The following is a 26793-nucleotide window of genomic DNA, read 5'->3' on the forward strand; positions in this document are numbered from 1 at the left end:
CTGTCCTTGTACCAGTACCATAATGTTTTGATTACTGTGACTTTGTAGAAAGGTTTAAGATTGGGAAATGTGAGTCCTCCAACTTTGTTCTTCTTTTTCAAGAGGGTTTTGGCTAGTCAGGGCTCCTTACCCTTCCATGCAAATTTGAAGTCTGGCTTTTCCATTTCTGCAGGGAATGCTCTTGGAATTTTGATTAGTATTGCATTGAATCTGTAAATTGCTTTGAGTAGAATTGACATCTTAACAGCATTTAGTCTTCTAATCCAGGAACACAGTATATTCTTCCATTTATTTGGATCTTCTTTGATTTCTTTTAACAATGCTTTGTAGTTTTTTGCATTCAAGTATTTTACGTCCTTGGTTTGATCTAGTCCTAGATACTAGATTCTTGTAACACCTTTTCTAAATGGGATTTTTTTTCTTCATTTCCTTTTCAGTTTGTTCATTACTAGTGTATAGAAACACTACTAATTTATGTGTATCGGTCTTGTACTCCACCACTTTGCTGAACTCAAACAGATATTTGTGCACCCGGGGTCATAGTGGTATTATTCACAATTGCCAAAAAATGGAAGCAACCCAAATATCCATCAACTGATGAGTGGATAAACAAAATGTGCTATGTACAGACAATGGAATAGTATTCAGCCATATAAAGGAATAAAGTACTGATACATGCAACAGTATGGATGAACTTTGAAGATGTCATGTCAAGTGAAATAAGTCACACAAAAAAAGAAAATATATTGCTTGATCTCACTGATATGAAATAATTAGAATAAGCAAACTTATAAAGTCAGAAACCAGAATATATGTTACCAGAAGCTGAGGTAGGAGTAGGGAAGAAGAAGTTAATGCTCAAATTGTACAGTTTCTATTTGGCGTGATGAAAAAGTTGGTAATTTGATGATGGTGATGGTAGCCCAACTTTGTGAACATAACAGCACTGAATTCAATATTTAAATGTGGATAAAATGGGAAATGTTAGGTTACACACACACACACACACACACACACACACACAAACAGAATAATTATTTTTTTAAATCAACCTTGGGACTGTACAACACAATTAGTAAACTATGGACTTTAGTTAATAGTACAATTATAATATTATTTCATCAATCATAACAAAGATACCACCTTAATGCAAAATGTTAATCGTAAGGCATGGGGTGGTATATGGGAACACTGCATTTTCTGCATTATTTTTCTGTAACTCTCAGCTGCTCTAATTAAAAAAAAAAAAAAAGAACAAAGCAAACCTGGGTTCAAATCTCAGACCTGTACATTTTCCTGTGTAACTGGGGACAAGCTGATGAACTTCTGAGCCCCAGCTGCCTCATCTCTACACTGCGGATAATAATTGCTATGCCAGGCAGCTGTTTTAAGAGAAGCACACGCAGGAGCACAGGTCTTCTCAAGAGCCAGAGCTCCCCTTTGGACTTTGGGGCACTGAATCTGCTTTTTCTCCTGAATGAGGGTCTGAGTTTGTCCAAGAATGAGGAGAGCCCAATATCTAGAAGCGTTCCCTCAACTGGGACCTCATAAATTATGAGTGCTGATTCCTTCAGCATAGTGATATGAGTCCACATGGAAGAAGTGAAGCAAGAATCTGAATCTTTCTCAACTCTGGCAGGACACTACCCGCCACCACCTTCACAGGAGTCCCGGGGCATGGGCAAGGCAGCCTTGCACCTATTCCGCTGCGTGTGCTCGCCGCCCAATGCTGTACCCTAGGCCAGTCACGTCAGGGACACATGCCGGCGTGTCTGTGCATGTGTGGACTCTTCCCCCAATGCCAACTGCCATGCGGTGAGGGAGCCCTCTGCGCTCTGACATATAGGAAATGTCAACTAGGGCCATTCCATCCCGGCCTCGATGCACCTTCATGATCGATCTCATATTGAATCAAAGCAACATTTAATTTTCATGACTTATTGACTCATTAAACAGATTCTTCCTTTGTTTCCTACATGCCTTATATTTGAAGATGGCACTCTGCTATCAAAACTGCCTCCCAGAGGGGGTAGAACTCAATTTTAAAGCTTAATGATCAAATTAGGACAAAACAAACAAATAAACAACAACAACAACAAAAAAAAAACAGTGATTTTTCTATATCCTACCAAAGCTACTCTTCAATGAAACAGATAATTTTAAAAATTGACTGTATAGATACGCAAATTAATCATGACTGTTTGGCATTAATTTTTCAATGGGTTTCTCTTTGGTTGGTGCCAGAAAAATAGAAGAGTACAGCACCCTGGTCATGGTTCCTGAACAATACACAGTGTGTATGGGTCCAGGGAAGGAAAAGATGGTGGGAGAGAAAAAGGAAGGAAGGTGCTCTCTGGCCAGAAATGAATTCTCGAAAAATTGGGATTATTCTCTGTGATCACACCCTAACTAGGGAAATGACCCAGCTGCACTGTCATGGGCACTTGACAATTCCATCTCTTTTGCTTCTGTTTAAGATCCATAACCTCTTTTGTTTAAAATTGTGGCAAGAGATATACAACACAAAATTGGCCATTTCAACCACTTTTAAGTGTAGATTCAGTGGCATTAATTAATTTCAAAATGTTGTTCAGCCATCACCACCATTCATTACCAAAATTTTTTTATCACCCCAAAAAGAAACTCTGTATCCATTAAGCAATAATAATTTAATAATAAAAAGAAAAATGATAAAAATAATAACTCCTCTTCCTGGCCCCGGTAACCTTTAATCCACTTCTGTCTCTGTGCATTTGCCTGGTCTAGATAGTCATATAAGTGGAATCATACAACATTTGTCCTTTTGTGTGTGGTTTCATTTGCTTTGTGTAATGTTTTCAAGGTTCATCCATGTTGTAGCATGTGCCAGCACTTCATTCCTCTTTACAGCTGAATAATATCCCATTGCATGGATATACCACATTTGTTTATCCATTCATCTGTGGATGGACACTTGGATTGTTTCATCTTTTGGCAATTGTGAACAACGCTTCTATGAACATTGGTGTGCGAGTGTTTGAGTACATGTTTTCAATTCTTTTGGGTGTGGAATCACAGCCTTTTAAACTGAATACATAACAAGTAGCATACAGACCATCTTTTCCTGATTTCTCAATATTGTTCTACTCTAATAGTTTTCCTTTAACATAATTTTTTGCTTTGAATAGGCAATGCATTCACAGGATTCACACATCAGAACAGGATGCATCTCACTGCATAACAGGGTGTACAGGGAGAAGGCTCATTCACATCCCATTCCTTCTGGGCCCCTATAAATATACTCCTGTGGTTTCCCTTTTATGGCCAGATGTAAGCAAATACAAACATGTATTTCTATTTTCCATCTTTTCTTATATAAAAGATAGCATACTATATGCATTTTTCTCTAACATACTTTTTTCACATAATTATAGGTTCTGAGCCAAATGCACAGATCCATCTCCTTATTCACTTTCTTCTAGTGAAAAGCATTCCACCATGTGGCTTTAGCATTGTTTCTATAAGCACACCCCACTGATATACACTTGAATTATCTCCAGTATGTTACTATTAAAAACAATGCTGCAACAAACAACACTGGTATGTCAAAGAGTAAATGCCTTTGTAACTTTAATAAATATTACTAAACATCCTCAATCAGAGTTGGGCCATTTTGTACTCCTATTAGTTGGATGCATTTCAAGGACAACAAAGCTACACAACTAACTAGTGAAAGAGCCAAAAACTAGAACTCAGGTCCCTGGAAGAAGATCCAGGACTTTGCTTATAAAAGACCACCAGCTTGACCTCCTTACCCAGCTCTCGCTTAGCTAATGTAACCCTGGGAGAATGTGCAGTGCACTCATGGCCAAGAGTTGCAGGTTACAGGTTCCTCCTGGCTTCCCTGCTGTGAGTCTTCATCTTCATCTCTTCCCTGGCAAAGGAAGTCCTCTGGACCAAGTACCCATGTGGCTGACAGTATGAGAAAGAGGAGGCACATGTAAGAGCAGAAAGCATACACGTGGGAGCACAAAAGTTGATCCCACTTCCAAAGCCTGCCTCACCAGTAGAATGAGGTAACTGATGATTTACAGTTCACCCCCTATCAAGAGCCATACAAACCTGGCAACACCAACACTGTGAGTCATCAGTGTGCCCTGTGTATATCCTGTGTGTCCACCCAGCCACATACCCTTGATTCCAGTACTCGAGACTTCTAAGTGGAAGAAAAATCATTCCTACAACAAAGCAAATGCTGAACATTACCTTTTCCCTCTTGTAGAAGGTAAAAAAATATCCTCTGGTATGGGACCTCCATAGCACACAGAAGATCTTAGCACTATTTCAGTCCCAATGACTCCCTCTGCTGAGACATGCACAAAGTAACAAGGGAAAGTAAAAAGGCTAGTGAAATCCCCTACTATTGATAATGGTGTAACTGATCCACAGCTATTAGCCTTCCATTTGTTGGAAAGACCAGTCTATTCAAGTGTTCTTGCAGGCTATTGCCCTGGGACTCCCATGAACAGGAACCCTTTCCAAGAAGGTTTTGTCCTTAAGACGATATTGTCATTTCTCTACCCTCCCCACCCCCAGTGTGGTTAGAGATGGAGTGTGGCAACATTTAACGTGCCCCCTCATTCTAAATTCTGGGCATGGGGTCAGGGGCACTAAAATAAGTGACCACTCCCCTGCTATTTATCAAGCACACAGAGGGGACATGATTCACAAAATCCAGTCTAAGGGCGAGACACAACTACAGGCCCTTTGGTTCTCAACCCCCTCTCCAACCCATTCGCAAAGGAAATTATTTTCAGACCTCTACCAGCTACACAGACATGCCTTACAGACAGAAGTGGCACACACCATCCTGCAAGAAGCATCTAATCGGTCAAAGCCACGTGAGTGGGCAGGGCCTAAGTGTATGGCCCAAGGCTCAAATCCCAGCTTTGCAACTTTCAGGTAACGAACCTCAGGCAAGTTAACTGACCTCTCACTACATTAGTTTCATTTAAAATAAGAATAATACTTACCTCCAAGAGTTTTTATGACAATTTGCTAAGGTAAATGAGTATAAAGAACCTAACAGAGGGCTTGGAAGTTAGTAATTGCTCAATGGGTGATTCATGAACTGGGTGTCATGGAAAATCAGGCCATAATCTAAAATGCGTTCACAGTTTAAAATATTAAAACATAAATACTTATATTTGTGTTCCTAAGGCAATTAGCATATGTTACTCAATTACTAAATGCTAAATGTGGTGCTAAATACTTTCATATCTTATCTCATTTAATTCTTACACAGATGGAAGGCTATCATAAACACTGCACAACCAGTAATATGACTCCTGTTTTACAGATGAAGTAAATGTGGCTCAGAGAGCTTACGTAACTAATCTGAGTTTATATAGTGATTGCTAAGATCAGAATTCAAAACCAGGTTAACTGACAACAAAGCCCTATGCTGCCCTCCACTGGAGCAGATAATAAAAAACTGCATCAATATCACTTCCCATTTAATGGAGGTTCACACACCAGGATGGTACCAGACCAGGTGGCCCAGTGAGGTGAGTCTGTTTGTTCACCAAAAACAAAACAATGGCAAATATCAGAAAAAGAGAAAATAAAAAAGGCATAGGCTATCCAAGACTTATGAGTCTCAAAATTTATAAACTGGAAGAAAACATAGGAAAATATCTTCAGAGCCTTATATTAAGCAATGGTTTCTCAGACGTTATACCAAAAGCACAAGCAATAAACAAAAACATGGATAAATGGGACCATATTAAAATTAAAAACTCTTGTGCATAAAAGGACTTCATCATGAAAGAAAAAAGACAATGCACAGAATGGGTGAAAACATTTGGAAACCATATATCTGATAAGGATTTAATATCTAGAAAATATAAAGAAATCCTACAACTTAACAACAAAAAGATAACCCAATTAAAAAATAGGCAAAAGACTCGAATAGTTATTCCTCCAAAGAAGATACAGAAATGGCCAATTGGCAGAAGATGCTCAACAGCATTAGCCATTAGGGAAATCCAAACTGAAATCACAACCACTAGAATGGCTACAATAACAAAAAAAAAAGGGACAATAACAAGTGTTGGAGAGGATGTGGAAAGATAAGAACTCTCACACATTCTTGGTGGGAATGTGAAACAGCACAGCCACTAAGGAAAGCCGTTTGGTGGTTGTTCCAAAAGTTATCTAAAGAATTACCATATGAGCTGGCAATCCCACTTCGAGGTGTATACCCCCAAAAATTGAAAGCAGAGACTCAAACAGATATGGGCACACTGATGCTCATAGCAGCATTATTCACAATTGCCAAAAGATGGACGCAAACCAAGTGTCCATCAACTGATGAATGGATAAACAAAAGCTGGTGTATACATACAAAGGAATATTATTGAGCCATAAAAAGGAATGAAGTTCTGATACATGCTACAACATGGATGAACCTTGAGGACATCATGTTGAGCAAAATAAAGCAGACACAAAAGGACAAATATTGTAGGATCTCACCAATATAAAATAATTAGAATAATTATATATTTCTAAATTATTAATTTATAGAGTCAGAAACAAGAATACAGGTTGCCAGGGGCTGGGGTGGGGTGTAAGGAGTGGAGAGTTAATGCTTAATGGGCACAGAGTTTCTGTTTGGGGTGATGGAAAAGTACTGGTAAGGGATGGTGGTCATGGTAGCACAACATTGAATTATATATTTGAAAGTGATTAAAATCATAAATTTTAGCTAGTACATGATACCAGAGTAAAAATTAAAAAACAAAACAAAAGACTGCACAACAAAAACAGTGAATCATAATGGAAACTAGGGACTACAGTTAATAGTACAACTATAGTAATATTGTTCTATCAATTGTAACAAGGGACTACACTAATTCAAAATGTCAACAATAGGGAAAATTCTTTGGGGGGTGGGGCATATGTGAACTCTGTACCTTTGGCAGGATTTTTTTATAAAAGCCTATAACTGTTCTAATAAAAAAATTTTAACAGAAAAGACAGAGCCTATGTTCAAAAACAAGATTACTACCTCTCTAAGTATGAGAAGATAAAGCATGGGTTTGCTGGGCTTGGGGACACCCCCAGGTATAGGAAGCCAGCAGCTTGATTTCTACAGGAAAAAAGACAACCTAAATGTCCATTGACAGCTAAAAAAGATAAACAACTTGTAGAATATCCATATAATACAATACTGCTCAGCAGTAAAAAGGAATGAACTATTGATAGAGTCTGCAGCAGAGACGAATCTCAAAATAATTACACTGAGTAAAAGAAGCCAGACAAAATAAGAGTACATATTGTACGGTTCCATTTCTATAAACCTAGAAAATGCAAACTCATCTATAGTGACAGAAAGCAGATCTCAGGTTACCGAGGAATGAAGTGGTAGGGAGACTGAATGGAAGAGGTGGAAAGAGAGATGACGAAAGGGCATAAGGAAAGTTTTGGGGTGACGGACACATTCACTATCTTGTTTGTGGTGATGATTTCAGATGTGTACACATAAGCCACAAACTTATCAGCTTGTACATGTTTAAACATGTTCAGCTTACTGGAAACCAATTACAATTTAATAAAGCTGTTTTTAAAAATCGAGCAGAGAGTCTCAGCGTAATAAGTACCTTCCCCAATCTGTTGTCTTTTGTAATATGGAGTTCACTGTGACCTTGACAGAAACAGTTAAAATGAAACCTAACCAACACTGCACAGCTTGAGAAAAGTAGTAGTTCATGAAGTGTGGCTGAAAAAGAAAAGAAGAAGTTATCAGAGTAGGACGGAAGGCCAAATGATGGCATTTGTTTATTTGTTTTATTTCAGGGATGATACAGACTGGAACATATTTTAAAGAGATAATGGTGGAAACAAGGTCCTGGAGAAGATGCTGGAATGGGAGTCAAGGGGAATGGGATCAGAAGCTCAAGTAAGTGTAAAGTTCACATCTAATCGCCTAAATTGTCTTCATGAAATAGAAGAGCTTATCCTCTGACAATGAGTAGGAAAGTTGAGTGGTTGTGGTCTGCAGTAACTGAGAAAGGCACTTGCACAGCAAGCTGGTCAAAGATAGAACAAAGACAGCCAGCCTCCTTGACTTGGTGGTGGATCAGAATTGCAGAAGCACCAAACCGAACAGCTGTAGGAGGAAGAAGCAGGGAGAGTAGATTTGGGAGTCAATTCAAGGTTAAGTCTTTATCAAGTGAGTAACAGTGCAGGCTAAAGTGTAAAGGAGTTGAAGGGTATATTAGTTAGGGTTCTCTAGGGAAACAGAATCAACAAGAGACATCTATAAATATAAGATTTATAAAAGTGTCTCATACAACTGTGGGTATGCATGAATCCAAATTCCGTAGGGCAGGCAGCAAACTGGCAACTCCAATGAAGATGTTCAATGAACTTCTCAGGTAGCAAACTGGCAACTTTGATGAACGTGTTCAATGAACTCCTCAGGAAGCGAACTGGCAACTTCAATGAACTCCTCAGGAAACGCTTCGCTGGGCAGCTGAAGAAGAAGTGAAGGTCCTCTATCTGTCTTGCTTAAAAGTCTTCAACTGACTGGATTAAATCCAGCTGATTGCATTCTCTCATTGTGGAAGAGAAACCCTTCATTGATGTAATCAGTCACAGTTGCAGCCAATTGACTGATGATTTAGTAAACCAGCCTTCTGGTTTATTAACCAGCCACAAATGTCCTTTCAGTAACGGTTAGGCCAGTGCTTGCTTGACCAGACACCTGGACACCATCACCTGGCCAAGTTGACACATGAACCTAACCATCACAAAGAGGTTGAGAAGAGAGGAAGGAGTTTAGATAACTACCCTTGGTTTGATTATCTATCCCTTGCTAGAGATAGACGAGAGGCCAGAAAAGAAGTGACAGAAATGAATCAAGGATTTGGAGCCTTCTATAAATCTAAGGAGTAGAGAGGGAACTTTCCTTCTTTCCCTAAATTTTACTGATCTCCAGATTGTCCATACTCCAACCACCTGAAAGACTTATTAATACCAGTAGAAATAGTATGCAATAGGTGTGGTTCCAGGGACATTAATCCTTCTGGTTGCAATATCCTTAAAATCTTATGTACTTCTTTCACTGCACCACCAGGCCTCAAAACTTTATTACAATTAACATAAAACCCCAAACAATTTCAATTTTTTGTTTCCCTAGAGTCTGGACCCTATCTGCTGGCACCTGTCCAATTACCATAGAATCACAGACTTTTTAAGACTCCTTAGAAGTTTTTCAGTTTGATACAAATATTGCTATCTCAAGCCTTCTCCCATGAGGCTTCCTTGGGCCAATTCCTTAGGCCAAAAATGTCAACTGTAATATATGTTATCTACATTCAGCAGGAAGCTAAGGAAAAGCTGGCCTTAGGTCCCAGTCCAACCTCATTTCTGAGGTGACGTCCTATTTCCTCTAACTGAGCACATCTCCTGGGCACAATGTGAAGCATTTCACATCTCCATTTCGTAGCTAATGACCCCAAGATTCAGAGAGGTTGAACCCATCAGCCAGTGTTCATCAGAAAGTGCAGCCCCTGTGAACTACATCCAAGACCCAGTGAAAGAAGGCAACTCAAGGAACAAAAGTTGGTGGTTCTTTCAAAATTGTTTGAGGGCAACTATTTCTTTGAAGCCTTCCATTCTAGAAGAACTCTGAGAAAGACAACTGTCTCTGACTCAGACAACACCAGAGTCCAGATTTAAAAAAAATTTTAAGTAAAATAGCATGCTTAAAAATAATTTAAAAAATTGATTCAATTTAAGGAAAAAAAAGTAGATCTAACAATTATATTTCTAATTTTTGTTCTCAATCCCTTTCGTTTCATTTAGATTAAAAGGGATTCATAGCTAGAGAAAGATATGAAAAGATGTGGAAGACCTGGGGTACTTATAACCATTGTCAGGTGACCTCCCTGCAGACGAAGCCATTATCTGCAACAGAATGAGGGTTCTAGAAGGTTCCACTGGATGGAACCACATACAGCTCCTGATGCTGGCTGGGTTCTCCTGAAGCAGACACTGAGATGAGTCCGGGAAGCAGGTCATTTGGGGGAATCAACACCTATGGAAGAAAGGGGGTGGAAGCAGTTCAGGACAGAGGGAGAAGGCAATGAACTGCAACGTAGGCCCAATGAAGTCTTAGCCAACTTCAAGAAAGTTCGGGAGCTTTTACAGTGTATCAGAGTTGCCCCATGGTGGGTCAAAATGTTGAGTCACTATGGTTCTGCCCCAATTAGCTTTTGGATGTAGACTACTCTGGGAAGAGGATGTCCTGGGCAAGGAAGATCTCTGCAGTGGAGGCAATGCCTGAAGGCACCAACAGCTGGAGGCCATCTGCCGTCACACCCCCATCATCTGAAGATCCTGGAAGGGGCCTCTCAGTGACCACCATGGGCCTTTCATGCACTTAAATGAAGGGACAGGGAAGAACCTGACTTGGCAAGGTGACATGCCTAGTCAACGGCAGAGGATCATAATGCATCTCTCCTTCCAACCAGTGAACCTGAACTGAGTTATGAGGCCCATGCTTTAAAAAAGGAAATTCCAATGTTTATCAAAGAGACTGTGCCAAAGAAGGGCCATAAACCCTGAAGGATAAAAAGAGAAATTAAAATTAAAATGTTAGGAATCCCTAAATCCTCACCTTAGTTGCTCTGCAAGAAATGATTGGCCAAACACGGTCCAAATATATACAGAAAACAATTTAGAAATGTTAAAAATGACGAGGAATCCCACAGACATAAAAGAAGTCTAAAGAGCTATTTGATTTCTTTCTAATTCTGAAATGGTAACTTCTGTTACAATAGCCTTAGGATGCCAGTACAACTGAAATATTAGCAGAAATAATAAACTACATATGGGGGTGGAAGGGAGGACTAAAACCAAAGCAGATATAACAATGAAAAGTTGCCACAAGGAAATCATGTGTTCTGATTCTTAATTTTGCTTTTCAAGAGCAAAGGAATCTAACAGTAAGGTGAAAAAATCCAAAGCTTAGACTATATATATATATACACGCACACACACACACATATGCATACATATATATATATATATATATATATATATATATATATATGAAGAGTTGTTGACTATACCCCATGCCTGCCCAAGCAGTTTTCATTCATTAACTAATTTTTAAAAGAATGAAGTTTTAATTATAATCATCTTTGGTATCCACAATGTAATTGGATATGATATAGTAAATATGGGCTTTAGCAAAGCTAGCTCTGGAGAGTGGAAGGAGGTGGGAGAAAGGAGTCAAAGAATACCTGGGGAGAGGCCCATTGTTGGGGATTTTTAATAACACTATGGCTTTGTTAGGCCTCCTGGTCTCAAAGATCTTATTAAAACCCCATTTCTTCTATCCTTTCAAAAGAACGAACCTTGAAGATGGGCTCTGAAGTCAGTCTGCCTGAGCGCAAATGGTGCCCCAAATCCTTACCAGCTGTATGGTATTCAACATGCTTCTTAATTTCTCTGTGTCTCTTCTCTGAAGCCTGTGATAGGACTTATATCACAGATGCAGGCCAAAAGAAATAATCTTTGTAAAGGTTCTTAGTACAAGCTCTGACACTGTTCACAATTATCTCTGTTATTTTCATTATCAGTATTCTTATTGCTACTATTAATCCAAAAGACATCCATGTTGTTTGTTGTTTGTACCCAGATAGGCTTATCAAAACACTTTTCAGAAGCTAAAAAAAAAAAAAAAAAATACAAAAAAAAAACCAATAACGCCTCTGAAATGTGCCTGGAATAGGATCAAGATTTGTCTTCAGAGTTCAGAAGAAATGGCCCAGAATCTTGAGGGAGTTGTTAATATTCAGTGTGAACACTAGGAAAGCGCACCACACCTGTCTTTTCTGTAATACATAACCTTTCAACCTTGTAGTTCATAAAACAAGCCTGGGTCTGAGTTACCTTTCCACCCCACTTAGCATCTCCACTGTAAAGCTTCCCAGCAGATGTTGCAAACATGGTAAATACAGCCCAGGACAAGCTCCCACATCTCTGCCAATGACAACTTCCTTAGCAATAAACGCAACCAAGATGCATAAGGAGTGAGACCAAGATATAAGGCTAATGTACCTTTAAGGATTTTCAGGTTAGCTACTGTGTGAACTGAGTTAAAAAATGATCTGATGAGCTCAAAGGAAAGAAAAAAACAAAAGACTTTTTTTTTCATAGTTATACTTTAGTGTATATGAACAGCAAATATCCTCCAAGCAGATGGATTTTCAAATTTAATTCCATTCTACCATTCTGCTGACTCTGCCTCACAAAGAAAAAGTACATTTGAGGATTTTTAAAAGCGTAACACTAATCTGTGTTAAAATCTGTAGCCTAAAAGTCTAGGCCTATAGCATTTTTAAAATCATATAGCAAAGGTTCTCCTGAAATAGAGCAGCTACAAGTTTTATTGCCGTCTTAGAATTTAAGATTCTTAATTCTTGGCCGTGAGCATGTCAAGATAGATATTGCAGTCAGAAAAATCATATACTGCAGAAATGTTTTTTTTGCTAAGAAAACTGCTGCATGGAAACTTTGACCTCAATGCATAGCTTTGAAAGTCATACAAATACAAATATTAAAAATAATAACACAAAATTTAGGATTATATATGCAGGGAAATATATATCATCAAGGCCCCAGGGAAAGCTTTTATAATCATGATTTTTGCTTTATAAAAAATTTTGCTCAGTGAAGATGATAAGGCCATCATCTATCCCAAAATAACTGCTGTTATCTTTTAGTGGAAAGCTACATCTCATTTCACTTGACACAATAAAGATAAATCAACCATGACTACTGTTCTTTGATTATATTAGTATAGCCTCATCCTCTCCCTATTTCTAGTGCTTTGTCTTAATTTTCCTTTCCCTCTACATACCTTCATTTTTCTCATATTTACAATTTAATAATTTCTACTTACAAGGCACCCTTCACATATTATCTCACTACATTCTCAAGAGAAATAGGTGTTGTTATCGTGATTTCAAAAATTAGAAAACATACCTAAAACACTAAATGACATGATCAAGATTTCAGGGTACATGGATGAAAGAGAACTTAAATTTAGTTTTTCCAATTCCACGCTGCCACTTTCCAGTGGTCATAAGGTTCTTCAGTCAATTGTTTTCCTCCCTTTCTCCTCTTCTTTTTTTTCATTCCTTAATGGAGTACCCTTTTATGCTTGTTCTCTATGATAAGTATTTGGGTCTGTCCTTTTGCTGTGTTTCATTCCTTGCCTAGTCCCCACCAGCCCCTGCTCCTGGCTGCTTCTTGCTTATTCCCTGGGTGTCAGTTTGGCCGCCCACCTCGGTAAGAAACCTTTATGGAAGCTCCTAGACTGCCACGGATGAGAGGCCTCTACAAGGAGCTCCCAGGATGTGTGTTTCCCTAGGAAGGCATTCAAGATGCGCAGCGGCCTGAAGACGGGGCGCACATCTAACTTATTCCACGTTGTGATGCTTGCAAACTGGAAGAAACCCGGGGGTTCTGACTGTTCAGGAAATTAAAAACAAATGCCCCAGAAGAGTTTATGAGCCACTGAGAAAGGAGACAACCTGCCTACTCAGAACCATTCAGTTATATCACTGTTAGCTAGTTCTAAATCTCACAGACAGCAAATCATTTGATTAGAAATATGGAAGACAGAAATAAGGAGAGCTCTAATAAATATTCTCCCCATAGTTTGACAATGGGAAAACTCTGACCATCCAGAATCTCGCTGTAAAGCCACCTGAGGCAACACTATCTCAAGACACTAGGCTCTCCCTTTTCCACCCTGCCTTAAAATGGGCCCAAACAACACAACCCAACTCCCTGAAACTCAGTGTTAAACAGACCGTATTACAGTTAAAAATACCACAAGTCCTTTTCTTTTATCACAAAAGTAAAGAGAAGTTGACTCTAATAGTTTTCACATCAGATATCTCTACGCTGAAACCTGTTTCACTATTATATTATACCATTTTAACATGAAATGTTTCAAACTTAGAGATAGGAATGGGCAGTAACAAACACCCTTGGATTCTATTCAGTTTTATCAAATCATAATGAACATAATCAAACATTATGGACACACTTGATGCCTTGTTTCTACCACCTTTTTGATAACATTTCCAAATCCTAGGAAAAGGCACTATCCAGATGTCAACGTATACTCTTCACATGCATGGTTTTATGCTCTTTTAAAGAACGCATATATAAAGAATATATAGCATTATTTAGTGGGTGATAAAACATTATATGAACTATGCATTTGACAATATGGCAATCTAGACATTCTGAAAAACCTAGCCCAAACAGAGCAGCAGAAGCCCAATAAATTACAATAAAAATCCTTTTAAATGCCTATTTAGCTCACAATAGGTAGGGGAAATCTGGAGGTGCTAAAAACTATAGCTAAAACTAGCAAAATAAGTAAATCCTAAAGTCCCACCTGGGGGAGTGTAAACTGAGACTCCTACAAAAGGCCAGCATTCTTCGTAGTATACCCTATTTCTCCATACCTTATAAATGTTAGGCTTTTAATTTTTTTTCCCATATGAAGGATAACAAATGACAGATGATGGTAGCTACCATTTGCATTTCCCTGATTATGAATTGGGATGTGGGGGCATCTTTTCATGTATCCATTGGTTATTCTAGACTCATTATTTGTCAACTTTGTGTTCAGCAATTTCTTTCTGAGGTCACTTTACTTGTTTATTTGGAGGACTCCTCAGTATATGCTGAATGCTTACTCAAGATACCACCACACATATATTAGAATGGCTAAAATTCAAATAATTGACAATTCCAGGTGCTACAGGGGATGTGGAGCACCTGGAATTCTCATGAACTAAAAGCAGAAAGGTATTCTGGTGCAGCCACTATGGAAAACAGTTTAGCAGTTTCTTAAAAAGTGAAACATGCACCTAATCTGTGATCCAGCCATTCCCCTCCTAGATATTTACCCAAGAAAACTGAAAGCATATCTTCAAACAAAATGTACATGACTGTTCACAGAAGCTTTATTTGTGATAGCAAAAAAACTGGAAATAACCCAAACGTCTATCAATGGATGAATAGATAAACAAAATGTGGAATGGAATACTACCCAGCAATAAAAAGGAATGACCTACTGATACATGCTACAACATCAAAGGATCTGAAAATAACTAGGCTAAGTTATTTACTAGGCTAAGTGAAACAAGCAAAACAATAAAAGAATGTATACCAGAGGATTCTATTTATTTACATAAAACTCTAGAAAATGCAGATGACTCCATAGTATAAGAAAGCAGATCGATGGTTGGCTAGGGTGAGGGAATGTGGAGAGAGCAGGAAGAAGGGATTACCCAGAGACAGAAGAAATTTTGGGGGTAACGGATATGTTCCTTACCTTGATTCTAGTGATGTCATGGGTGCAAAGAGTGATAAACTTGTGCAAATATGTTCAGTAGTATTTTGAATGTTATTTTATCAAATTGTATGCTTTAAATATGTATAGTTTATTGTATATCAGTTATACCTCAATAAAGCTGTTTTTTAAAGATTAACAAGAATAAGAGAACAAAGACGCATCCTAACCACACCAGGTTTCTCTCTTGTAAGCATTTTTTGAGTGCTAGGTCATAATTAAGGAACATCTCCTAGCTTTCTCTTCCCATCTCTCTAAAAAGAAACAAAATATTCTCTTAGATTACAAATACTTGCAGAAGGGAGGCACAGCACTGCCAACAAAAAATTTCTTGCAAAATAATGAAGGGGAAAGGACTAAAGAGAGACACCAGGTCTTAGCAATATTTCTTTCCCTACAGGAAATTTACTGTTAATATTCCTGTTGTTGATAATATTAGTCAGTGTGTCAATAAATAAAATTTATTTACATGATTAAGAACCTTGCAACACTGGCCAAGTCCAATCCAATCATAATATACCAATCCAATAACACTAATAAACCTGCACAATTTCTGCCAATTGATGATAGGGATCTAGCCCATTAGCCTCTTTATCAAGGGTTATACTCATTTTTTCTTTATCTAGCTAATTCCATCTCATACCTAATGGATCAAATCAAATAAACCAGGAAATCCATAAAATCTACCCACGCCAAGGACCTGAAGCATTACGCTACAACTTAGACTAAAAAATCTAGACACAACCAGCCACAGTGATTTCAGTAGCAAGGCAATTGTTGAACACTGAAGACCCCAAAGACAAAGGCATATGGGTACCTACCATCTCCAAAAAGATGTGTCACCAGCCTGGTAAGTGTCTGTTTCAGGTCAAACTCTACTAGCTTGACAGCCTCCATCGTATGTGTCTCTTGTTTGTGGGCAGAACGAGAATTCTGTTCAAAGAGCTGCAGGCTTTCTCCATCCTTTATGCCAACAAATAACTGTAAACCAAGAGGAATAATACAAATAAATAAAAATAGTATCCTGGCCCAAAACTGCTAAGACTGGATGGTATTTTATAGTTAGAGTTTCCTCAGATGGATAGATTTGCAGACAGCAGGGAAACAAAAAAATGGCACAGACTTTCTTACTCAAAAATAAAAGCAATTTCTTAATTTGACAATTATAATATGGTTACCTAAGATGTTAACATTAGGGGAAGGTGTGTGAAGGGTATTTGAAAATGTAAAATTAATTGAAATAAAAACTAAAAAAAAGAAAAAAAATTGATGTGGATGTGAGGAGTGAATAGGTTGAGAGAGAAAACAGGATTGGCCATAAGGTGATAATCTTGAAGCTGGATGATCAGTACAGGAGGTCCATTATATGACTTTCTCTGACATTTTCAATAACCACCCTTTAATATGATTAAATAAGAAAGAAAGGCATCTGAGGAAGAATTATGCTCAATTCAACTTCAGTATAGTGTTCAAGTACTAAAAGGTATCCTAACAGATAAGAGCTACAGTAGCTACACTAATACCATAAATCAGACTTTAATTCAAAAACTCCTACAAAAGACAAAAACGGTCACTATATGCTGATGAAGGAGTCAAGTCAACAAGAAAACATAACAATTATAAATATATATACACCTAACAGGAGAGCCCCAAAGTATATGAAGCAAATATTGGCAGATTTAAAGGTAGAAATCAATGTAATAGATTAATAGTAGGAGACTTCAATATACCACTTTTAAAGATGGATAGAAAACCAGGCAGAAGACCAATAAGGAAATAGAAGACTTGAATGATACTATAAACCAACTAGACCTAACAGACATATAGAGAGCACTTCACTCAATGGCAGCAGAATATACATTTTTCTCTGGTGCACATGGGTCATTCTCCAGGATAGACCATATGCTAGATCACAAAACAAGCCTCAATAAATTTTAAAATATTGAGATTTTGCAACGTATCATCTCCGACCACAATGGAATGAAGCTAGAAATCAACAACAAAGGGAGAACTGGAAAATTCAGAAATATATGGAAATTTAAACAACATACTCTTGAACAACCAGTGGGTCAAGGAAGAAATCAAAATGGAAATTGAGAAATATCTTGAGGTGAATGAAAACAAAAACACAATATACCAAAACAAATGGGATGCAGCAAAGGCAGTGAGAAAAGGAAATCTATAGCAAAGAATGCCTACGTTAAAAAAGAAGGAAGATCTCTAATCAAAGGCCTAATCTCACAACTGGAGAATCTAGAAAAAGAACAACAAACTAGACCCAAAGAAGCAGAAAGAAGGAAATAACAAAGATCAGAGTAGAAATGAATGTAATAAAGAATGAAAATACAATAAAGAATGAATGAAACCAAAATTCGGTCCTTTGAAAAGACCATTAAAATCAACAAAGCTTCAGGTAAGTGACAAATTAGAAAGCGAGGGTGCAATAACTAAAATCAGAAATGCAAGGGGGACATTACTACTGACCCCAAAGAAATAAGGTTTATAAGAGGATACTTTGAACAACTGTATGCCAATAAATTAGATAACCTAGATGAAATGAACAAATTTCTAAAAACACACCAACTACCTAAACTGATTCAAGAAGAAATAGAAGATCTCAACAGAACAATAACAAGTAAAGAGATTGAATCACTAACCAAAAACGTCCCAACAAAGAAAAGCCCAGGACCAAACGGCTTACCAGGTCAGCAAATACAGGTTACAAGGCACTGGGGCCGGTGGGGGGCTGGGGGTGGAATGGGGAATTAGTGTTTAATTGGCACAGAGTTTCTGTTTGGGGCAAAGAAAAGTTTTGGTAATGGTGATGATGGTAGCACAACATTGTGAATATAATTAACACCACCAAATTGTATATGTTAAAGTGGTTAAAATAGAAAGTTTTAGGTTGCCCATACACTACTACAATAAAAATTACAAACAAACATAAGACACACATGGAGTGAACCCTAATGTAAAATATAGACTAAGCTTAATAGTATAATTATAAGAATATTGTTTCATCAATTGTAACAAAACCACCACAAATATTAATAATAGGGAAAATTGGGGGAAGGGAATTATGTGGGAACTCTGTACTTTCCGCAGTTTTCTATAAACCTACAACTTCTGTAATAAAAAAAAAATGAATTCAGCAAAGTGGCTGGGTACCAGATCAGGATGCAAAAATCAGTGGTGTTTCTATACACTGACAAAGAAAAATCTTAAAAGGAAATCAAGAAAAAAATTCCATTTACAATAGTACCTAAAAGAATAAAGTATATCAGAATAAATTTAGCAAAATATGTAAAGAACTTGTGTGCAGAAAACTACAAATCATTACTGAAAGAAATTAAAGATGACATAAATAAACGAAAAGATTATTTTTATTAGAGAAGTGATTAGTTTACAGGAAAAGTATGCAGAAAATACAGATTTCCTATATGCCACCCTCACCCCTCACACACAGTTTTCCCTCTTATTGACACTTTGAATTAGTGTGGTTCTTTTGTTAAAATAATATGAAAGTGGACCATTACACCTAACACAATATACAAAAATTAACTCAAAATAGATCAACAACCTAAACAGAAGAGCTTAAATTATAAAACCATTAGAAGAAAACATAAGGAAACATCTTCAGGACCTTGTATTGGGTACATGGATTCTTAGACTTTACACCCAAAGCAAAAGCAATAAACAAATAAATAGATAAGTTGAACTTCATCAAAATTTAAAACTGTGAGCATCAAAGAACATTACCAAGAAGGCGAAAAGACAACCAACAGACTGGGAGAAACTATTTGGAAACTATTTGGAAATGATAAATCTGATAAGGGTTTAATATCCAGAATATATAAAGAACCCACACAACTCAACAACAACGAGAAAAAAACAAACAACCCAATTTAAAAAATGAGCAAAGGACTTGAATAGGCATTTCTCCAAAGATAAACAACTGGCAATAAGCACATAAAAAGATACTCAACATCTTCAGCCATCAGAGAAATGCAAATCAAAACCACAATGAGATACCACCTAACACCAACCAGAATGGCTATTATTAAAAAAAAAAAAAAAAGGAAAATAATAAGGGCTGTTGAGCACTTATTATTGTCAGATGGAATGTAAAATGGTAAAACTGCTACGGAAAACAGTTTGGCAGTTCCTCAAAAAGTTAAACAAAGAACTACCATATCTACCATATGACCTGGCAATCCCACACCATATACTCAAAAGAATTGAAAAGACTCAGACAGATACTTGAACACCAGCCCAGTCTCCAGTTTTCACATGTGCTGCTCCTCCCAGCTCTCATTGCAGTTCATTTCCCCCAACCCTCTCCTTTAAAACTTCTCTCTGCGAACCTAAGAAATAAGGTAAAATTATTTTATGCGGCATCTAGTTGGTTTTTTAGTTAGCATGTCTAGTCTGCCATACAGGGAGACGAAGCTCCTGGAATCCACTTTTTAAACTTCTTTCAGAGTCAGATCATGACCCACCCAGGGCCAAAAAAAATCCTTCATTCTTTCACACCTTGTTCTTAATTAAAAATGGTTACCACCCAGCTTGATCGCCCTGCTCGCCCTGGGTCCAAATGAGTTTTGATTGTATTCAAAAACCAAATTTCTCAAGTGACAAAGTTTTGGTACCAATGACAATTTATATAGTGGAACTGAAGACAATTCTAAAAATATTTTGAGCAATTGCAGCATCTCTGGAATTAATATCTCTGGAGGAGATAAAATGAAAGATAATAGCCTTTTAATTACTAGAATCTGTTTCAAAGTTGTCTTGAAACCTTTAAACATAATATACATGTAACACTTGAGCTCTTGGGAAAAGAACATCTATGAATTCAAGGCTTCAACAAAAATTTTCTTCTTTAATAACAACAAATTTATTAAATACAACAGCTTAAATCAGCAAGAAATATTTATTTTTCTTTGTAGAACACCTAAATGAGAAATTAGGAAGCAACAATATTCCATTACAGAAGCATTGTGGGCCCTGACATCAAAATTAAAACCCAAGATTTAAAGCAAAACCATAACATTGGAGAAATATGTCATCAATAGGTGATAAGATTACCCTTAACTTCTTCTACTTGGTGCTTTTCTGTTAGTTCATATGTTTTCCCAATGAGGAGGGGAACATTTGAGGCTATAGAGGAAATAATAAACATCAGTTGAAGGAGGAAAAGGGGAATGGGAAAGAATTCAAATGTCAGTATCTCCTATTGCAAAAAACACTGTGCTGTCTCTAAAATCTTTACACACAAAAAAGACTTTTATGCAAAAAACTCAGGACATAGCTGTTTAATATTCCAACAGAGAAAGGTAAAGTTGGGTTACTTTTTTTTTTTGGCCAAGGATGAGAACTATTCCAAGGTTACATTAATTAGTGAGAAATAAGGAGTACAGAATAGAGAAAGTAGGATGAGATGGAAGGGAACAGTTCATTAGCATTAATGCAAAGAAACGAAGTCTTCTTGGTCATAATGTGGATCTAAGGTAAAAAGTGTCATCCCTAAAAAATAAATAACGGATCAGGGCAATAGGAGCCCCGGGTTTCAAGAGATACTTTTGCAATTTGGCAATCGCCTCAATATCCTGTTACCTGATCTTAAGCATTTACTAACAATTATACATTAAAAGAAAAAAAAAATCAGTACAACGTTGAAGGTCATTCAACTAGAAAAGAAGACCAGAACTGGGTCTTGCAGAATAAGTCTGGTTTAACTAATAGCAAAACTCATAAGGGGTCCCACAGTGTGACAGCCCTACTCTGTTCAATTCGAGGATGAGGATAACCAGTTTTACAAGGTGGAGTGTGGTTCTTGTACCGCTTCAAAGGTCAAAATGGGTGTCACGTGAAAAGTTAACGAGCACCAAGAAATAGCATCTTTTTATGCTGTTATTTAAGAACACTGAATATTTAAAATAAAAAAATAAAAATAAATAAAAAATGAAAAAAGAAACAAAAACCTGTTCTCCATATTAACAACATGGATACTTCAAAGTGATACTGGGAGGTGAAAAACCAATAGCTTTTGTCACTTACAAAAGGCACATAGGAAATGGCAGGCATCTCCATCAGACACTTCCTAATTGGAAACTCAGATTGTAAAATCCCAGAAGGGCAACAAAGCCTTTATTGTTGCATTGTAACCTTGTAATAACTTTTTAAAAAATTTATTAAATGAGCTTTATGCTCCTCTGTGTTCTGAAGCTGAAATGCAAGCCAAGGTCATTACACTATTATGAAAAAAAAAAAAAGGAATCCAGCCTCAAATTTCCACTCAAGCCAATGAGAAAGGCTTGCTTGCGTAGGAAGTCGGGACTTGAGTGCAATGCGGTCATGCTCCTGGTTTTCACAGGCAAAAACTGAGGATGACGAGTCCTGGGACAAAAACTAAAGCAAACACTCTTTTAGCCTGACTGAATTATAACACGGAGCTCAAGAGGTCCCGTTTATCCTGCTCCTTCTGTAATGGACATGGAACATATTGTTGAGTAGATGGACAAAGACAATAGCGCCACCAGCCGTGGCCGCAGAGTTCCTTTTTCCAAATGTGATGTGCTTGCTGATAATATTAATTATACTTCCCATTTGCAGTGTATGATGACTAAAAAAGCAGTATCATAATCCACTATTCCTTTCCATCTGCTAAAATAATCCTCCCACTGTACACCTGCCGTGCCTGCCAGCTCCCACAACCACCATCACCACCATTTACAAAGACAGAATCTAACTCTTGAAGAGGGTAGATCTGGACCAACATCCCACAGTGGGCTTATAATAACCCCGGGAGTCTGATCGTGGCCCACCTAGTTTCAGTAGATCAAGCCGAAGCACTGGATACGTACAGAAAACATATCAAAAATAGTGGAGGTGGGGAGAGGGGTTGAAGCACCAAATCCAAAACCCAGCCAATCCAGAAAAATCTCAAGCTGTCATTAGAGATTAGTGAAAAAATCATCATTACGGTTCTGTAAAAAGACCCAGATGACCACCTTCAGGAAGCAAAGACCTGTGAAATAAAAAGACAGGTGAGAAGTGGACTTGGCTAAGAAACAGCCGGTAGGAGGAAAGGAAGTAGTGCCCCATGCAGGTGCTCCATGAGGGTGATGGCACCTGTGGGTCAGCACAGAGAGCCATTTCTGAAAGAAAGCGCCCATGGAGGGACGGCTATTTCATTAGCACACCCTCGCCAGCATCAGGTACATCAGCCCTTCTTTCCTGATGACAGGGCAATCCCCTTATTTTGAACACACGTCCTTCCGACTCTTCCCCTCCCACAGCCTTTCTATCCCTTCTCCTCTGCCCCATCTCCTTTGCCAGTTGCCATGGTGAACCCTCTGCCCTACATGTGACACAATGCTGTCACCACAGAGCAGAAGAGAGCTGCCAGCTCTCTCAAGGTATAAAACTAACTCTGGGCTTGTCAGCATTTTCAAGGAGGTATTTCCCAAAACATGGAGCATTTTCCATTTAGAAGATTGAGGGAGGTACAGAGATAAATACTTTCTTAATAGTTACGTACGGATTTCAATGCGTATGGTGGAACTGCCATACCAAGTCCACGCTGTCAGAGATACTATGGCTTAGGATAATGCTAAGTAAAAGAAGTCAGTCAACTTAAGGCTGTTTTTTTTTTAAAGTATTAAGTTTAAAAGTATTAAGATCTAATAGTGCAGTGTATGGACAAGACCAAAAAAAATGCATGTAATACATACTAAAGGTTGAAGTTTGGAGAACTCAGAAATGAGGAAACATGGTAATTTGTAAGGCCATCAGCACTACACAGAAGAATAAGACCACAGAAACAAGTCAGCAAGTATTTCTAGAGGAATATAGTATCAGAGCCAAAAGGGCTTTAACGATCAACTAAGCCAACCTCCAACTAAGGAAATAAATCCAGAGAGGTGAATACCCAGACAGGCTAAGACCACTTAAATTGAGTCAGAACCAAAACACCTATCTCATCCCAGATTCCAGGGGCCTTAAGTGGCCTCCTCTCTCTTACCCCGCAGTTGGAAAGACCTCACAGTGTTTATGGAATTAAATTATACTTCCATTAACTGCACAAAATAGGCTGTGCCATGTATTTTTCCACTAGTACTTCTTCTATCTCACTAACATTTTCTTGAGTGTCCTTATACAAACCCAAATGACCCAGAACACAAAATTTCAATCTGGCTCACAGAAGCCAGGACAAATATTTCGCCAACGAGAAAAGAACAGGAGCGAGAAATTAATTCTAATTTAGCTTAAGAATAAAAGTGGATTGCAAAAGCCAATTAACTTTGAAATTTAGAAAGCCGAGAGTTTTAAAAATGGCCCCAATTTTAAATGCACATTTAAAAAGCAAATAAAAAAGCAAGCAGTCAGAATAATAATATCCATCTATGCAAAATCCCATGAACAGCCAGGGGAAAATGCAGCTTGGATGACCACGGAATTTCAGCGAGTTATTTAGGATTGGTCTGCGGTTCCCAAAGCAGTCATTTTTCCATTCAGCTGTTTAAAAATATACATTGATCATTGGTTTAATCTGTTCAGGCTGCCTTACAGATTGATGCTAAATACTTACCCATTCTTCTCTCTCTCAGTTCCTGAGACAGATGTAATGACCCTGTAACAAAGTTGACCGCAGCAGCTTGCGCCACTCTTGGCTAATATTGATTGATCATTTACTATACTTGCTACCTTATTTGGTGCTTACCTTACTTAAGATATGGTCTCATTTCATGCTCACACTCCTCATTATTGCCCCATCTCTCAGATAAGAAAACTGAGACTCAAAAAAGTTAAGTAACTTGGCATTTTACACGGCACATGAGGGAGCACGAATTCAAACCCAAATCTTTCGGACTAGCTACCCCATTCTAGGCTCCATGTTTCTCTCCATGACTGTGGCACCTACAATGATCCCAGTGCCTTACAAAGGTTATCACAGCCTGTAGGGAACCAAAGGGAAACGGCAGTAGAAATGTGGGAAAGAAATGCTTGAGACCGAACGATGAACTGATTCTCAAAAGGAAGCTTTATTGCTCAAACCCAAAAGCTGTTTAGAAGAAACCCTCCAGACGGAAAAGACATGAGTTTGTGATATTGTTATTCATTTTATAAAACTCTGAAACACGATTTTAGGGATCGAATCATGTCCCCGTGTTCCGAGTCTTAATCCACGTCCCAGTGGGGGTGACCCCATCTGTAAATACGACCTTTGAAGACGTCTCATTAAAGTGTGGACTCTTTGATGAATGGCGTCTTCGAAGATCCTATTTAGAGGAAGCCAAATTGAATCAGGACGGGCCTTAATCCAGATGACTTGAGTCCTTATAAGCAAAAGAAATTTGGACATCAGTCAAAAGTAACCAGAAGTCAGCAGAAATCAGAGGAGCTGACACAAGGACAAAGAGATGACCACACAAGGCAGGGCTGCTGGGTGCTGAAGGCTTAAGCAGAAAGCAAGAGAAAATAATCAAAATAAAACCTTAACTCAAGTAGTCCCCGTAGTAGGGAGCCCATAAAAGGCAGGGTCCCTCAAGGGTGCCCAGTAGGGATATTTTAAGGTGTGGGGTGCACAATAGCATATATTTATTGCCTTTTAAATTAATCCCAGTGCTGATGAAATAATTCCTCCTAGTTGTCCTGGACCCAGACATTGGTTTGGGGGCAAGCCCAATCTCACAGAGAAAGAAATTATTAGTGCCTGCTTTCTGAGTTCTGGAACAAGAAAGCATGGTAGCCGTCTCAATAAACATTTAGGAGACTGCAAATTAGAAAGAGATGTAACATTGTCAAATTACAGGGTCTCTCCCCCCTACGTGGGACCGGACTCCCAGGGGTAGAAATCTCCCTGGCAACACAGTATATGACTCCCGGGATGAGCCTGGACCCGGCATCCTGGGATTGGGAACACCTTCTTAACCAAAAGGGGGACGCAAGATGAAGCAAAGTGAAGCTTTGGTGGCTGCGAGATTTCAAATGGAGTCGAGAGGTCACTCTGGTGGGCCCTCCTGCATGCTATATGGATAACCCTCTTTAGGTTTTAGTGTGTTGGAATAGCTAGAATTAAATACCTGACACTATCAAACTCCAACCCAGTAGCCTTAACTCTTGAATACAAGTGTACTGCAACATAGATTGCAAGGGGTGGCAGCATGATTGTGGAGACCTTGTGGATCGCACTCCCTTTGTCCACTGTATGGATGGATGAGTGGAAAAACGGGGACAAAAACTAAATGAAAAATAGGGTGGGATGGGGGTAAGATTTGGGTGTTCTTTTTTACTTTTGTTTTTTGTTCTTATTCTGATTCTTTCTGGTGTAGGGAAGGTGTTTGAGAATGGACTGGGGTAATGGGTGCATAGCTATGTGGTGGTGCTGAACAGTTGACTGTGTGCCATGGATGGTTGTATGGTGTGTGAATATATCTCAATAAAACTGAATGTTTTAAAAAATTACAGGGCCTTTCAGCATTGCAGCATTGGAACAAATATGATAAGGTCACTTCAACAGCATTTGAAATTTGAATCAGATGCTACGTGAGAAAGTCAACAGTATATCACCAAAATACTTAATTTGAGGTACATGAGTCAATCTTTGCCTGAGGTACTAGAGCAACAGTCTAAAGCTCTATGGGAAAGACCCTAACAGCTTTCTTGCTCTATGCCCCGTCAAATGCAACCACAAGTGACATAAGCAGTGCAGAGATGTTCCAAGATAATCTTAATAGAAAAACTGCTGGGTGAGGCAGCCAGGCAAAATAGTTTAAGCAGAAAGGTTGAGTATGGGAAAGAAATGAGGTCATATCTACGTATTCAGGCTGTGCAAACCAGTATTCAAATGAGGAGGAGGGAGAAGGAGAGTGGAAGGAGCAGCAGTTTAAAAATTCAACAATAGCACCCAAGTGACATTCTGGTCTGTCGATGCACATTGTACAAGAATACATTATGGGGATGCTGTGCTTAAAGTCATAAAACATTTTTAAAATGTTTAATTTAGGTGTATGATTTCCACTACAAAGGATCTGGCTATAAAGATTACCAGTTTAATTAGAAGGAAAAAAACATGATTTTCTGAGTAATAAGAGAATTCTTTGGCAGTTGGGGGCATCGGTGGGCTTTTCTGTGGAGGACAATAATAAATTGATAGGATTGGGAGGTAAGAATCCAAAGGTAACTCAACACACTCAGGGAACACAGATAGCTCTGCATGTTGAAGATAATTTCTTTTAAGGGTTTTGAAATTTCCTGGGGCTGGGAGATGGGTGCCAGAAAACGAGATTCTACTGGAAGAATGGCTGAGAACAGCTCTGCACTGCAACAGAAAAGGGACTTGGAGAGGACGGCTGGAG

The 26793-nt window shown here is 38.3% G+C and overlaps 1 protein-coding gene across 4 annotated transcripts in view; it reads right to left on the reverse strand.

Annotated features, from left to right (window-relative positions):
- Window positions 1-26793, reverse strand: part of FARS2 (phenylalanyl-tRNA synthetase 2, mitochondrial) — a 618388-nt gene that overhangs the window by 388738 nt on the left and 202857 nt on the right. For all 4 annotated transcript variants that reach the window (XM_037844227.1, XM_037844225.1, XM_037844228.1 and 1 more), the window contains one exon: window positions 16252-16411. In XM_037844227.1, the coding sequence (XP_037700155.1) occupies window positions 16252-16411 (160 nt within the window). The remainder of the gene's footprint in view (window positions 1-16251; window positions 16412-26793) is intronic.

Source organism: Choloepus didactylus, chromosome 7 (genome assembly GCF_015220235.1).
Source record: "Choloepus didactylus isolate mChoDid1 chromosome 7, mChoDid1.pri, whole genome shotgun sequence".
NCBI classification, from domain to species: Eukaryota; Metazoa; Chordata; class Mammalia; order Pilosa; family Megalonychidae; genus Choloepus; species Choloepus didactylus.